Source organism: Zonotrichia albicollis, chromosome 1, assembly GCF_047830755.1.
Source record: "Zonotrichia albicollis isolate bZonAlb1 chromosome 1, bZonAlb1.hap1, whole genome shotgun sequence".
In the NCBI taxonomy this organism is placed as follows: domain Eukaryota; kingdom Metazoa; phylum Chordata; class Aves; order Passeriformes; family Passerellidae; genus Zonotrichia; species Zonotrichia albicollis.
Genome location: NC_133819.1, coordinates 60,429,874 through 60,445,987, shown reverse-complemented (window position 1 = coordinate 60,445,987; position 16,114 = coordinate 60,429,874). Strand labels below are relative to the sequence as shown.

At 44.7% G+C, this 16,114-nt stretch overlaps 2 protein-coding genes across 5 annotated transcripts in view; one reads left to right on the top strand and one right to left on the bottom strand.

Moving 5' to 3' along the window:
- The first annotated feature begins 3,891 nt into the window (after positions 1-3,891).
- HSBP1L1 (heat shock factor binding protein 1 like 1) lies at positions 3,892-8,369 on the top strand. 2 transcript variants are annotated; one of them, XM_005481787.4, is made up of 3 exons: positions 3,892-4,353; positions 4,450-4,516; positions 5,391-8,369. In XM_005481787.4, the coding sequence occupies exons 1-3, from the start codon at positions 4,309-4,311 to the stop codon at positions 5,501-5,503; spliced, it is 225 nt and encodes a 74-aa protein (XP_005481844.1). In that variant the 5' UTR covers positions 3,892-4,308; the 3' UTR covers positions 5,504-8,369. The 2 variants fall into 2 exon arrangements, with proteins under 2 accessions (XP_005481844.1, XP_074398511.1); XM_074542410.1 differs by lacking the exon at positions 5,391-8,369 and having other exon boundaries at positions 3,957-4,353; positions 4,450-4,826.
- Positions 8,370-9,060: 691 nt separating this feature from the next.
- TXNL4A (thioredoxin like 4A) overlaps positions 9,061-16,114 on the bottom strand; it is a 15,286-nt gene continuing 8,232 nt past the window's right edge. For 2 of the 3 annotated variants that reach the window (XM_074542391.1, XM_014275794.3), the window contains one exon: positions 9,061-9,327. In XM_074542391.1, coding sequence (XP_074398492.1) covers positions 9,156-9,327 — 172 coding nt within the window. In that variant the 3' untranslated portion in view covers positions 9,061-9,155. Of the gene's footprint in view, positions 9,328-10,020; positions 14,559-16,114 lie in introns of those variants that run through there. The other variant, XM_074542383.1, reaches the window with a different exon arrangement.

The following is a 16,114-nucleotide window of genomic DNA, read 5'->3' as shown; positions in this document are numbered from 1 at the left end:
CCCAGATGGAGCGGCACAAATTCAGTGGGTCAGAAGCCCCCTTTTATCCTGTTTTTAGTCCCTTTGGACTGGTTTCTTTTTGGATCCTTCATTTGCATGAAGGTTTAAGGCGCTTGATTGGCCCATTACATTACAGCCCATTGTAGGGCTGGCTCGTTTCGCTTGCGGGTGGAGCACTTTACTTAGGTGTATTATGGGACGTTGAGTACCGTATTTTTTATAACTACCCTTTTAACTCCTTTTACAATATAATAACCAAACTAACAGTACATGCTTAACGATCTATCAACTATTTCACAACAGTTTCTAACCTATTTTTAACATCTCTTACCAGCCATGTCCGGGAAACATAGCTGGAGATTTCTGGATCACATAATAACTCAGTCAACAGCTGCTGGGCGGGTGATTTCACAGAGCCGTGAATTACACACAGATCTTCACAGAGCCAAAGGACGCCACCACCACCCACCAGACCAGCCTCCAAAGTCACCTTTCTGCTGCTCCTGCATTTATCCCGGTGCAATACGCTTACAACGAAAATTACATCCTGTGTTCTGTTACAGCTGCTTAGCAGTGCACGATGCCCACAGCATGCACTGAACATCTGATCAAGATTATCCTTAACCCTTCAAGTTTTCTTTCTGTAAATACTTGCAGAAAGGGCTGGCTGAAATATTTCATAATAAGGGGATTTGTAAGCAGCAGTTCCAAAACTTTTATTACTTTTATTGAAGAACACTTTTATAATAGTTTATACAGAACACTTTTATTAAAGGCAGAGCACCTCCATCAGGGATCAGGTTTCCAACGGCTGGAATTACCCTTTTCTCTTCAAAGATACAGAAACTGAAATTTGAACCATGAGCAAACACCCAGGCTTTTAATATTCACCTCAAATGACTGTGTTTCAAAGGAACACCAGCTGTCAGACACCACAGACCCGAATGCCTTTTTCCCCTGCCTGAGGCATTTGCATTTCACTCACCACATCTTTCCATGCTTTCAAATAACAACTTGTTGGTCTACTGATGTTACCATATGAAAGAAAAGCAATGCCTTCACCAGGAAGTACTCCAGTGGAGCAAGCTTTCAGTGAACTGCATCATGCTGAATCAAAAGATTGGGTAAATGTCAAAGTTTGCTACAAGAACCATCAGCACCATTTAGGAATGCTGCATATAAAGGTGATGACCTAGCAAAGCCAGAGGGTTTTTTCTGCACATTGTGTCCCTCTGAATCATTACTGCAAAGTGACACAAGAGAAGCTACCTGAGAGGGAAGGACCAAACACAGCATGACTCAAAGACCCAGCCCAACAATTTGTTAGCAAAAATACCATGATTGTGCTGAAAGCACTAACTTGTGCCTAGCCCTTTTCTCTTCAGAGAAAACTTTTAGTATGGACCATGCCTCTGCCAGGAAGAAAAAATAGCAAACCCACAAAATTTGCAGTGTCATTTGCATCCTGCCTTCTGATCTGCTGCCAAACAAGCTGCCGTGCTGGCCCAGGACGACTTACCTTCTTGTCTCCTTCCAGGACCAAATTCCTGTTTTCTCTCTTACCACACATGTAATATTCAGCTTCTCTTTGAGATGTCCTCTCTGTGGCCTCACTTCCATTCCAAGGCAACCCTGAGCCAGACATGCTTGGAGTATGTGACCAGAGGATTTCTTAGCCCTGGTATATAAAATCTTATTTGTTAGCAAAGAGGAGGGAAAGAGGCTCTATATAACATCCAAACAGCAAGAGTTTTTACAACAAGTTCTTCTATCTCACCACACCACAGCCTTTTACATCATGGCAGTGAACTTGGAGCTTAGGACTTGTAAATGTTTCAACATGCTTTTATGTCCCCTCCTGCTCGTATGACTTCTCCTTCCAGCAATGGAGGGACTGTAATTTCCCTAGGAAAGAGCAAGGGAAACATGCTTTGGATACCATTTCAGCGCACACTGTGAAGAGTTCACACCACAGGTCTGCAACACTGAAATAGGATGGAAGCAGATGGCACCTCAGCCCCGAGGTAACCCTAATTTTATTTTTATTTCATGTTCTTCATACCAAGAAGACATATTTAGACTGAAAGTGACTAAAGTCTAAGCTTTTTACTGAAAGAAAGCAGCATAGAGCATATTGTGGAATGGAAAAAGAATTTGTTGTCAAATCTCTTTTGCTCCTTTCTCAAACCTCCTCAGGACCTGTTTTTGTACTCACTGCCAAAATGAACTTCTTGTTATCCTTTTAGTAAATTAAGCATTCTTATTGCATTAAATACTCCTATGGCACTGGTGGTTTACTGGTTCTCAGCTAGCCCTTTGCTTTTGAAACAAAACAAAGCCAAAGGGTCTTTGCTCAGCTTCCCTTAGCCCATGGGTGCATGCCCAACATGGACTATGCTTTTAAACTATGGCTCATCTTACATCCCCAGATTTCAGACCCTGGAAATGTATGCAACAGCTCAATTCAGAACTTCTAAGCCCTCTGAGAAGGAAGAGACTGGAAGGCAGAAGAGCAAAACCAAGCATGCTAGTTCTAAGTAAATGCATTGCTAAGCAAAGTCTATTTGGTCCTATCATTTGTCTCTTCTATTCTTAGGTTTTCTGAAGTCTGGAACTTTTCCATGACTACTTTTAGCTTTAAAGACACTTCTATTTTTATTTCCTAAACCCAGCTGTGCACTCTTGGCCTCATTCAGCTCCAGATCTGAACTAAGAGGGCCATTCACATCATCTGATGAGCCCACAAAGTAAAAGAACCAGACCTTTGAAGGGGGAAATGCATGGCAAATATTTTTCAGTCTCTTTCACACTTTTAATTGCCTGTTTTTCGTTGCTGTGCCAGCTGGATATTATATTTTTTTTTTTTCTGTTTTGACTACACTGACCTACCTCACAAAAATGAGGAGCTAATTCCAGAAAACCTTTTATCAAGTCAGGCTTGTTTTCAGTTGAACCCTAACCTGGCCATTGCTAAAATGTGGCACTACAAAGATGTAGTGGGATTCCTGTGAATTGGTTGGCTATATAATGCTTGCTCCTCTGCATTTCCAGCTGCTTCTTTATCCTTGCAAGCTCTTCACTATGAATAGGACTCTATGGCTTTGTTCAAGATAACTGGGCACAAGCAGACAGAGCCACTTCTACTGCCTCTGGGGGAAAATACTGCTGCATGAGAGAGAAGCTTTTGTAGCTCTTCTGGAAGGAGGGAAAACCAGGAAGACTATGGCTGTTATCAGAAGTAAAAATGCAAAAATACTACAGTTTTAGCTACTACTACTACCTAGCCTTAAAGGAAAGAATATTTATTATCAACAAATAAACAGGTAAGAAGCACCAATTGTTCCTTATTACTTATGCAATGGAACAAAAAGGCTGTATGGTTGAAGCTAGTGGCTACATACAAAAGCAAACTCTATCTACATGCATAATATTGTTCAATTTGTTTATCTAGAAGCTTTCTACAGCAGTGATACTGTTAGGACATTCAAGATTTGCAAAATGCGCTTGATATTTCTTTCTACAACAAGGACTACCTGCAAGAGTGGGAAAAAATAAGGCTGAACAGAGAAACTACAATTATGGGAAGCAGGTAGCAATGCGGAGATTTGCTTTGATGCCAGAATTTCACCTCAGAGATTAACACACCCTCTCAAATGAGGTGGGGAAGGTCAAGAAGGAGAACAATTAAGTTTATTACGAAAGATTCTAAGTGGTAGGCTTACAGCAACTGAAGTAATTCCCAGCTCAGAATTTTTTTGTGCATGAAGACACATATTTGGCATATCTAGCATATGTAATTACTCAAAGTAATTGACTAAGGTAATTTATTGCCTAACAGTGATACACTCCTAACCATACAGGCACAGTGAAATGAAAACCTCTTCATTTACATCAGGCATCCAGAAGAAAGACACCTCTGTAATAGATGAACTGGGAGCTCTTTTACACTGTGCAGCCAAAAGCCAGGGATGACCTAGATGCTGGTGCTGCAAGAGGCACCATGCGCCTCTTGCTGATGCCTTTGATGTTGTCTCGCTCGGCATTGCAGTGCAAGGAACTTCAACCACCACGGTATTTTTACCACTCCATTACACAAAACTAATTGCACGGGAGAAAAGGAAGGAAACCTTTAAAAAAAAATAAAATTGTACGACCTCGGCATCCTTATTTAGTTACTGCCGCGCGGAACGACGCTTTCTCCGGCAAACACAGCACTGGCAGGGAAGGGCCCCCCGGCTGCCCGCGGAGCGCTGCGGGCGGGGCCGTGCGCGCCGTGCCCGCCCCGCCGCGCCCGCGGAGCCGGAGCCGATGGCGGCCGCGGAGCCGCCGGGAGCCGCGGAGCTGCCGCAGCTGGTGAGCGGGGCCGGGCGGGAGTCCTGCTGGGGGTGCCGTGCGGCCGGGGCCCTGCCTTCTGCTTCCCCGCTGTTCATTTTCCCCCTTCCCCCCCAGGCGGAAAATCTACTCTGCCGGCTGCAGGAGAATTTTGAGGCTCTGACGGAGAAGCTGACGCTGAGAAATATCCTCTTTGGAACGTGGGATGCCGCGGCTGGGTTCGGGATCGCGCTGATGGGTGCGGGCGGGCTCTTTGCTTCTAACAGCGGGGTGGGCTTCTCCCGTAAACATCAAATTAGCCCGGGATGTGTGCCGGGGTAAACGCCTGTGACGTACAGGCACCTGACTTACCCCCGCCCCAGCCTCTTTATAGATCACTTTTTCTAAGAAGGGAACCCTAAAAAGTGTTTCACTACAAGTACCACGGTAGTCTCTGTGCAGCAATTCTGGCTTTCAAGTAAAATAAACATCGAATTATGTGTAAAGATTCTGTAGGTGCATTTTAAAAAGCATCCTTCTCCAAAAATGCAACTCAAACGAGCCACGGTTCAAAAGCAGCTGTTGGCCTGAGCATGACAAAGTGAGCCCTCAAAAGAAGAAAATCAGACCTGAAGGGCCTCTGAGCTTTCTTATTACATGTGCTTACAGAAACTACCTGTGCTTTCTGAAGCATTTATTAGTTTATTTTTTTTCCGAAACGTGACCTTGCAATAAGCGGCTACTTCCTGAATAATGTTTGAGTAGCACTCATATTCTAATTCTGTAGGTTACCTGTATGGTATCACCTAAAAGAGTTCCTCAGAAAGAAAACAGTCACACAGTTCACTCATGAGTATTTGCAAAGGCTTTTGATACTAAGAATTTGAATGCTTATCTGTTGTAAGAGAATGAGGGATTGTATTCTAACAATACCACCTTGTGCATGCTTCATCTTACGTTAAGCATGAACAAGTAAAAGACTGACACATCTGGAAGAAAGCTGCTTGTTCTTCTTACAGAAGAAAAGACTTGTAAAAATGTAGAACTCTTATTTATAGAAGTTATCTTTAACTTTTTACTGGAAGAAATGGGCGAGCGCATCAATGACCTTGAGAAGCGTGTTGCTGACCTGATGACAGAGGCTGGGGTAGAAAACAGTGATGAAGAATTGGGAGTAAAGACACTTAATTAAGTTTTTCTGTGGTTTATGCATTTCCATTTAGTTTTGAGTGGTGGGCGAGTAATGGTGTTTACGCATTTAGTGTACCTGCATTTTCTTGGATTTGAAAGTGTACTTTTTAAAAAACATATTCAATATACCTTGGATTTATTTTTTTTTTTGCCAAGAGACAAAGAACGTGACCACTTATACAAAACAAAAACTGCATATTACTGCCTCTGTTCCAGCTGAGTGCAATATACAAGGGGGCAGTGCTATCTCACCCCAGGTGTGTAAACCGAGGCTGTCCATTCATAGGGAAACGTGTGTGGCTTGAAGTGTTGCTGGCCACGACTCCTGCCCCTCAGCTATGCTGACCTAGCTGAGGATGCTTGCTGGTGTCAGTTTACGTACCTCTGCTTTTAAACCTGCTACAGCTTCCCAGTGTGGCTTGGAGCACACCCCTCACACACACTCACCACAAACACAGCAGTAAGCTATAGTCAATCACTTCGTAATAGAAAATGATACTACATATCAGGATTCTGTTCTGGATTTTATATCTGTCTCATGCACATGCCAGCCCCCTCCCTGATGGATGGCTGACTCTGTGCTCTCAGTATTTATGAGGCAGCACTGCTTCCGTGTGCTATGGATGCAAGTGATGTTGTCTTCCTGTTGTTGCACACTTTCCTGATTCAAATTGAGACACATGAATTCCTCTTGTCATTGGAACTTCTTACACAGTGAAAGACATGAATGTCTGTCAATATTCTGAAGTAATTTAGGTATCTATTCATTCTGATGCCTTTTGCACAAGGTATGCAGTAATTTTCAGAAATGCCGAAAGACAACCCACAAAGATGTATTTAACGGTACAGAGAGAGATATCTTCCTATCTCCATGCTGAATCACATTAATGAATCAATCATTAACCTACTTATTCACTGTACCTGTGCAGCACTGAAAGGAGGATGTGTTTGAGGAAGACTAAGGTAGAACAGCATAGCACTGACTCCGACACTTTCCAGTCTAGAGTCACCCTGACAAAAAATGTTTAAGGAAAACAAATGTATTTGTATCATGTCATAACAGAATCTTGAAAAAAAAAATTAAACTATTGTCCCAGGAAAAAAATAGAAAGCTGGGTTTGTTCATCTAAGTGGGACACTATTTCCTGGAGCTGAAAAAGAACTGTTAGTTTCAGAGAAGGCAAAGCCACTGTTTTGGATAAAAAACTGTATTCTGTAGAGTGAACTTATCCAATCACAAATGTTTTCAATGAATGAAAATGTATTTATTTTAATATTAAAACAGTAAGATTTGTTGCCTTTTTAACTTAAATGTTCTTAGAATAAGCCATTCTGTACTAAAAAAAAAATGGCAGTATTTGTAGGCCACAACTGCTCACTTGTTACTCTTAGCACAAGCCCACACAAAGCTGTGCAAACCAGTGCAGGTAACATCACCCAGGTATTTATATTGTGACAATTTCAATTATTTAATGTTATCTGTTTTGATGAAAATAGTTTATTTTATTTAAAGACCTGGAAATAGATGAGGAATTCTAGTTACCAGGCACATCCAGAAGAAGAAATTGGTAGTCAGAAAACAGGACATCTACACTAAATTTAAGGTGGTTGTATACCAAAACATAGGTACTCTGCAGGGAAGATTTAGTTTGAATTGTAATGGGAACCTTTTACCAGAAATGCAGAAACTGAAGCATTGCCAGGTTAGCAAAATACCTCAGCTAATGAGGGAGAAATGCTTCTATTACAGCCTTCATTAAGATCAAGAAATCATTCCAATTAAGGCTTTAATCAGTGTAGACTTGCACATACTGTCAGACTGGGGGGAGAGGTTGGTGTGCTGGAGGACAGGCTGGAGAAGTGGGGCAACAGGACCTTGCTGAAGTTCAGAATGGCAAGCTGGGCAGGTGTAAGGGGCTGGCTGGCACTGCTTTGCAGGAAAGGGGTCTGGAGGAAAGGTTGGCTGAGTGGGCAGGGTGCCCAGGTATGAGCACAGAGTAGGGCCAGCAAGTCATTCCCCCTCCATTCACCTGCTGGGAGACCACAGCCACAATATTCTGTCAGTTTGGGGGCTGCCCATTCAAGAGATGCAGTAGTGTGAGGGAGGTGAAACAGCCACCAAGATGGAGTGGGCTACAGCAGATACAAGGTTTGGGAGAAATCTCTTAGTCCAGCCTAAAGAAAGGACTGTAGCTTTTTGCTGCCAAGCATGACCCCATGGCAGAGCACAGGGAACAGACTCTTGTTGAAAGTGTTGTACACCAGGGTTACTCAACACAAGCTGAAACATGGAAAATTCCAGCTAGGTGCAAGGAACATCTTTTTCGCCTATGAAGGTGTTCAAACAGCAGAACGGGACTTCCAGAAAGGCTGAAGAATCTCCATCCTTAAGAGAACATGGAATCATCAAGGTTAGAAGGCATTTTGAAGATCATCTAGTCCAACCAGCTCAACACTGGACACGATCCTGCACAACCTGACCATGTGGAACCTACTGTGACTGAGAGGCTGACATTCCCTTCCAACATAAATTATTCCAAATCAATAACCACTCTAAACCAGATTAACTTCAGCAGAAATTGAGACCCTTTTGTTTTACTTTCTTCACCCTTTCTAAATCCTCTACAACACACTTGGTAGTAGAAATAATTCTTTGGCTTGTAACAAACCAGGTTTCTTCTTTCTGGAGAAGGGAGCTAGCCTGGTTTGGTTTTAATTAATCCTGTAAATATGCATGTATCAGTTTAAAAAACAAACAAACACCCACACAACATCAACTCCATTACCATAAAAGTTGGCAGAAATGCAAATGGAAATTTCAAAAGCTATGCCACAGTGGAATCCAATCTGAGTCTCCCAAGTACATGTGCATTTTGGTATAGTGTTAGGCAAACTGGAGGTCAAGTGACAGCATGGCTTTTGGTTTCCTTAGCTGCTGTCTGCAGCCAGCTCCAGAAGTGCGACTTTGGCACTGCAGAATTCACCAAGTGCTTCAAAGTGAGTGCCCAGCCACCATGGAAAAGGAGTCTGGCACATTAGGCTGATGGGGGTGTGGTGGTGAGCAAAGTCACAGGAGATGTGTTCTGAGTTCTGTTAAGTACTAATAAATGCACCTTGTTTTATTCACATTTTTAGTGGATACAGGGGACTAGTATGATAGCAAGGAAATCCCAACAGAAGTCCCAACAGACTTGCACCCAATGCACCCATCTCTACTCACTGTCAAATTTCATTAGCTGAAAAAAAATCAAGGTGAATAAGTGGAACTCACTTTATTCTTTAAAAACACTATAGTATAATTTTCCTAGATATTTGTGTAATAAAAGCAAATGAAACAATTTAAAATGCTTTTTCTGCAAACAGGCTTTTTGTGTACAAAAATATGTAATACCAAAAGGACAACAAAGGAGAGTCTTTAAAAAAGAAAACCCCAAAATGCAGCTACAATATTAATGCAGTAATATTCAAGATAGTTCCAGGCTTTAAGTTTTCTGCTTCTCAAACAGAACTCAAATATTTTAAATCATTCAAATTATGCTCAATATTCAAGGACTTGTAGGGTTTTTTCTTTTAATATACATTTATGTACACACATACACAGGAATAAGTGTAACTGGACATAGGATTATGAGAAAAGGCAGCTCAAAGAAACATCAATATCTGTATTTAGTGGAATAATCTTTTGGTGATACCACCAAACCTCGACCTTTGCGGGCTCCTCTATAAACAGTTTCTATAATGTCAATCATCTCCTGCTTATCTTCCATTGCCCAGTTGATCTTGTTGTTATTACCTGTACCTAAATCAATCATGATGTGTTTGTTCCTTTAAAGAGGAAGAACAAAAAACCAGGTTAATGTGGTATTATAATTCAGAAAGAAATCTTATACCCCACCCCAAATGCTTTGTAGGATCAAAGGAAGCCCTTATAACATAAACAGGCTTGCAAAACAATCATTACTCCTCTCACTTAAACTGCCATTTTACTGCCAATTTTTAAAGGAAGAATAAGAACTCCTAAGATGCCCCCAAAATGGTTACTCAGTGCCATTATCCTTCAGCATATTCCTTATTATTTATATTTCTTTCCCACTACTGTCTATCTCCAGACAGACTTCCATGCTTGTCAGTAGAACATTTTATCTCATTAATGTAGAAACCTTAACTCCAGAAAAACCTTATTACTTTTGATTTATCTTGAAAGCAAGTTTGGCAAGCTTGACTGCTATGTTACTACAGTATTCTCTACAGGAAGTTTGAGATTTAAAACTAAGAAAAATGGATAATAAACCTGGTTTTCACTATCATTAATTTACACTCTACTATCAAACACTGTTACCAGGCTAATTGGAAAACAAGCCATTTTCCTATAAAATCAGTTTACTCTTCTGTAGAGCAATGTAAATATAGGCATGTCCTGGGGTGACGTTATGATGCTTGTATATCCCCATTCATTCCCCTTTAAGACCGGCACTGAAGAGTGGAAGTTTTGTTTGGGTTTCTCTTATCAGGACACAGAGACAAGCAGTAGACAGAGCTGTTTTTTTTTACTTCCAGCTTTGGGCTTGCTGCTTTTGCTTGCTGCTTTTGCTTGCTCTCTTTTTCTGCTCTTGCTTCTGCTCTGCTTTCTGCCTCTGCTTATTAGCTAGTTCTAGCTAAACAGTCCACATTGCTTCCTGGACTGTTTCTCCTCTCCTTTTTCTGTGACCATCTCGAACCTGCTCCGGACTGGGACCCGGGAACACCAAGGGTTCGGCTGCAGCGGCTGGCCCAGCGCCGGAGGGACTGAGAACAGAGCAACCACCCCCGAAAGAGACTTTCTGATTTTGCCATCTTTCTCAGAGCGGTGTCATCGGGTATTGTTCATTTTGTGTGCTGGGGGGTGCGGGGCCAGTCAAATAAACAGGTTCTTTCCACCTCTCTCCGAGGAATTTTTTCCCGAACCGGTTCGGGGGAGGGGCCGTGTGGGTTTCGCTTTCTGGAGGGGCCCTCCTTTGCAGATTCTTTAAAAAATTTGCCCTAAACCAGTACAAATCTTTGGCGCCCAAACGTGAGGTGAGAGAGAGAGTGGAAAAACCCTGTTTTGACTGCATTTTGGCTGCTATTACTCTGTGTTCGTTTAAATCAGCTAATAGCCATGCTTTTTGGATTCATAATGTCTGTTGGGGTGAAGGTTTGCATGCATTTCTGGTCCCTAGGGTTTTTTGAGATTTTAATACCTCTCTGGTCCCTAGGCTTATTTTCCTATCCAGAAATAGCTTTAGTATTGCCCCTAATACGTAGTTTTTACATCAGAGGGGCTGTGACCAGAATAGCTATCCTGCTGGGTTTGGTGGCAATAATGTGCAAGAAGTTTATAAACATGCTGGGGTCTGCTCCAGATATGAATGGTTCATGGCTATGGTTATGCATCCAGTTTGTCGCAGGAGGAGCAGGAGGGAATGAGGTTTTTCAGCCTCTGCTTTCCTCCTTCTCCTATGAATCAGTTGCATCACTAGTGAAGGATGTTCAGTTTCCCCTCAATGTTAAAGAAACCATCTTCCTGGTATTCAATCTGGTAACCTTCCTCTATACAGCCTGCTGCTTCTCTAGAATGAGGGCTGAGATTTCTAGACGGGCTGATGAGACCCCTGACTCAGGAGTAAACCCATGGCTGTTGCTACCAGCACTAGAAGTGGGAAATGCACAGCCAAGACCAATCGACCAGTGGACGATGATGATGATGATGATGATGCAGGAGAAGGAACCTCAGTGCCTCCTGACGTAAAGTCAGGAGTCAAAGCAGCAGGTGCAAGTTCAGATGCTAATACTGAGTCCTTCTCCCTGAAGGACCTTCGTGGCCTACGGAAGGATTACACTCGAAGGTCTGATGAATCCATAATTAGTTGGCTGGTCCGTCTCTGGGATGCTGCAGGCGAGGCTACCGTTTTGGATGGCACTGAAGCCAGGCATTTGGGATCCCTGTCACAGGATCCTGCCATAGACCAAGGAATGATGAGGGGGGCTAACTCTCACAGCCTCTGGGAACGGGTCCTAAGAAGTGTGGCAGAAAGATACCTGTGTGCAGACGATCTCTATATGCAGCAGACTCAGTGGAAGACAATAGAGCAAGGGATCCAACGCCTGAGAGAAATGGCCGTGGCTGAGATTATCTTCTCAGATGATGTAACAACTAGGAACCCAGATTTAGTACCATGCACGTCTGTGATGTGGCAAAAACTCGTACGACTCGGGCCACAAGAATATGCTTCTGCCTTAGCCATCATGAAGAGGGATGAGAGGGGTGAGACTGTGCTTGACATGGCAAGGAAGCTCCGAGCATATGCAGATGCTGTACATGGCCCGACACATGCCAGAATCGCAGCGGTAGAAACACGTCTGCAGAACTTAGAGGATAAGATAGAGGAGAACCATAAGAAGCTTAGAGAGGAGATTAAAGAAGAAAATTTCAGCAGTACAGATCCGAGGTTCCGGTATCCAAGGCAGACGTTTCCAAGATGGTGAGAGAAGATACACCCCACGAGCTGAGCTGTGGTTTTACCTGCGTGATTGTGGGGAAAACATGAGAAGGTGGGATAGGAAACCTACCGCTGTTTTAGCACGACGGGTGCGTGAACTGAAGGAAGCCACCAGGAGGAAAGCAGCTCCAGTTGCCCGTAGCCGAACGGCCAGGTATGATGATGATGACATGTCTGATCCCCTCGAAGGAACATCCAAAACATACACCCAGGGAAAGAATGATAACCAGGCTTAGAGGGGCCCTGCCTCTAAGCCAGGTAGAGGCCAGGGAAAATCGTGTCTTCTGGTCTGTGTGGATTCGTTGGCCTGGCACATCGGAACCACAAGAGTATAAAGCCTTGGTCGATACTGGTGCGCAGTGCACGTTAATCCCATCAAGACATGTGGGGACAGAGTCTGTTTCTATTGCTGGTGTGACAGGGGGATCCCAGGATTTCACTTTGGTGGAAGCTGATGTGAGCCTAACGGGAAATGAGTGGAAGAAGCATCCTATTGTGACTGGCCCAGAGGCCCCATGTATTTTGGGCATAGACTACCTTCGAAGTGGGTACTTCAAAGACCCAAAAGGACTCAGATGGGCATTTGGAATAGCTGCTGTAGACACAGAGGGCATCCAGCAATTGAACACCTTGCCTGGGTTGTCTGAGAATCCATCTGCAGTAGGATGCCTGACGGGAGAAGAGCAACGAGTGCCAATTGCCACTTCCATAGTGCATCGACGGCAGTATAGGACCACTCGAGATGCTGTGATCCCCATCCGTAAGATGATCCGAGAGCTGGAGAGCCAAGGGGTGGTCAGCAAGACCCACTCACCCTTCAACAGCCCCATTTGGCCTGTGCGAAAATCTGAAGGAGAATGGAGATTGACTGTGGACTATCGTGCATTGAATGAAGTGACTCCACCACTGAGTGCTGCCGTGCCAGACATATTAGAGCTCCAGTATGAGCTTGATTCCAAGGCAGCAAGGTGGTACGCCACTATAGACATAGCCAATGCATTTTTCTCCATTCCTCTGGCAGCAGAATGCAGGCCTCAGTTTGCCTTCACATGGAGGGGAGTGCAGTACACCTGGAACCGATTGCCCCAGGGGTGGAAGCACAGCCCCACCATCTGCCATGGACTGATCCAGACTGCACTGGAAAAGGGTGAGGCTCCAGAACATCTGCAGTATATTGATGACATCATTGTGTGGGGGAACACAGCTGCGGAAGTGTTCGAGAAAGGGAAGGAAATTATCCAGATCCTCCTGGGAGCTGGTTTCGCCATTAAAAAGAGCAAAGTAAAGGGACCAGCTCGTGAGATTCAATTCCTGGGAGTGAAGTGGCAAGATGGACGGCGTCAGATTCCTACAGATGTCATCAACAAGATCACAGCAATGTCTCCACCCACCAGTAAGAAAGAGACACAAGCTTTCTTGGGTGCAATAGGTTTTTGGAGGATGCATATTCCTGAGTACAGTCAGATCGTGAGCCCTCTCTACCTGGTCACCCGCAAGAAGAACAATTTCCAGTGGGGCCCTGAGCAGCAACAGGCCTTTGTCCAGATCAAGCAGGAGATTGCTCATGCAGTAGCCCTTGGCCCAGTCAGGACAGGACCAGAGGTGAAGAATGTGCTCTACTCTGCAGCCGGGAACCATGGCTTGTCCTGGAGCCTTTGGCAGAAGGTGCCTGAGGAGACTCGGGGTCGACCACTGGGATTTTGGAGTCGAAGCTACAGAGGGGCTGAAGCCAACTATACTCCAACAGAGAAAGAAATCCTGGCTGCCTATGAAGGAGTCCAGGCTGCTTCGGAGGTAATAGGCACTGAAGCACAACTCCTCCTGGCACCCCGACTACCCGTGCTGGGGTGGATGTTCAAAGGCAAGGTTCCTTCCACTCACCATGCCACCAGTGCTACATGGAGCAAGTGGATTGCTCTCATCACTCAGCGCGCCCGTATAGGTAAACTGAATCGCCCTGGGATTTTGGAGGTCATTACAAATTGGCCCGAAGGTGAGAATTTTGGTGTCACAGATGAAGAGGAACAAGAACCAGTGACACGTGCTGAAGAGGCTCCTCCCTATAACCAACTGCCCCCAGAGGAAACACGCTACGCTCTTTTCACTGACGGTTCCTGTCGCATCGTAGGGATGAACCGGAAGTGGAAAGCAGCCGTATGGAGCCCCACACGACAGGTTGCTCAAGCTACCGAAGGAGAAGGTGGATCAAGCCAATTTGCTGAACTCAAAGCTGTTCAACTGGCCCTTGACATTGCTGAGAGAGAGAAGTGGCCAAGGCTCTACCTCTACACTGATTCATGGATGGTAGCCAATGCTCTGTGGGTATGGCTGGAGAGGTGGAAAAAGGCTAACTGGCAGCGTAGAGGGAAACCAATTTGGGCTGCTGGTGAGTGGAAAAACATTGCTACCAGGGTAGGGAGGCTACCTGTGAAAGTCCGCCATGTAGATGCCCATGTACCCAAGAGTAGGGCCACCGAGGAGCACCAAAACAATGAGCAGGTAGACCAAGCTGCAAAGATAGGGATGTCCAAAATAGACCTAGATTGGGAACATAAAGGAGAGTTATTCCTAGCTCGATGGGCCCATGATGCCTCAGGCCACCAGGGCAGAGATGCCACCTATAAGTGGGCACGAGACCGAGGGGTGGATCTAACCATGGACAGTATTTCTCAGGTTATCCATGACTGTGAGACATGTGCTGCCATCAAGCAGGCCAAGCGACTGAAGCCCCTCTGGTAGGGTGGGCGGTGGTCCAAGTACAAGTATGGGGAGGCCTGGCAGATTGACTACATCACACTGCCCCAGACACGCCAGGGCAAGCGCTACGTGCTGACCATGGTGGAGGCCACCACTGGATGGTTGGAAACCTACCCTGTGTCTCATGCTACAGCCAGGAACACCATCCTGGGCCTTGAAAAGCAAGTTCTGTGGAGACATGGCACCCCTGAGAGGATCGAGTCAGACAATGGGACTCATTTCAAGAACAGCCTTATCAACACCTGGGCTAGGGAACATGGCATTGAGTGGGTGTACCATATCCCCTACCATGCACCAGCTGCGGGAAAAGTGGAGAGGTACAATGGACTACTAAAAACCCAGTTGAAAGCTTTGGGTGGGGGATCTTTCAAGAATTGGGAGCAGCATCTGGCAAAAGCCACCTGGTTAGTTAACACCCGAGGTTCCACCAACCGAGCAGGTCCTGCCCAGTCTGAGTCCCTGAACATAATAGAAGGGGACAAAGTCCCAGTGGTACATATCAGAGGTTTGTTAGGGAAGACTGTGTGGATCAATTCTGCCTCGAGTACAGACAAACCCATTCGTGGGGTTGTCTTTGCTCAGGGACCAGGTTGCACGTGGTGGATAATGCAAAGAGATGGAACAACACAATGTGTACCTCAGGGAGATCTGATTGTGGGGTAAGAATGATGTGCAATATCACTGTTCATTGGATGTTACTGCCATTGTCTGTACATTAAACCATACAGACATGAGATAGAAGGAAATGTGTAAGAGTTGAAGGTCTGGGCAAGTGGAAGATGGAGAAGGAAATGTGTAAGTGTCGAAGGTCTGAGCAAGTGATAGATGGAGCTTTAAGTGACTAAAGTGAAAAGGGGGAATCCTGCAGCTCTGTAATATAGGGCCTGGATTCAGTGGTCCAGTGTGGGGATGTGATGAAGGCATGATGGGTATTGCTTGTAATTTTGGGGGAACAGATAGAAATTTTGTATGAATAATGCATGATGTGTTGTAGTATGTTGATGATATGGGGATAAGGGGTGGAATGTCCTGGGGTGACGTTATGATGCTTGTATATCCCCATTCATCTGTTCTGTGCCTTTAAGACCGGCACTGAAGAGTGGAAGTTTTGTTTGGGTTTCTCTTATCAGGACACAGAGACAAGCAGTAGACAGAGCTGTTTTTTTTTACTTCCAGCTTTGGGCTTGCTGCTTTTGCTTGCTGCTTTTGCTTGCTCTCTTTTTCTGCTCTTGCTTCTGCTCTGCTTTCTGCCTCTGCTTATTAGCTAGTTCTAGCTAAACAGTCCACATTGCTTCCTGGACTGTTTCTCCTCTCCTGTTCCTGTGACCATCTCGAAC

What these genes read in the sequence shown, in the direction of transcription:
- HSBP1L1 (XM_074542410.1), top strand. Translation starts at nt 4,309, where the DNA reads ATGGCGGCCGCGGAGCCGCCGGGAGCCGCGGAGCTGCCGCAGCTG. An exon ending in CCGCGGAGCTGCCGCAGCTG is followed by an intron (nt 4,354 to 4,449) that starts GTGAGCGGGGCC and finishes CTTCCCCCCCAG; the next exon opens with GCGGAAAATCTACTCTGCCG.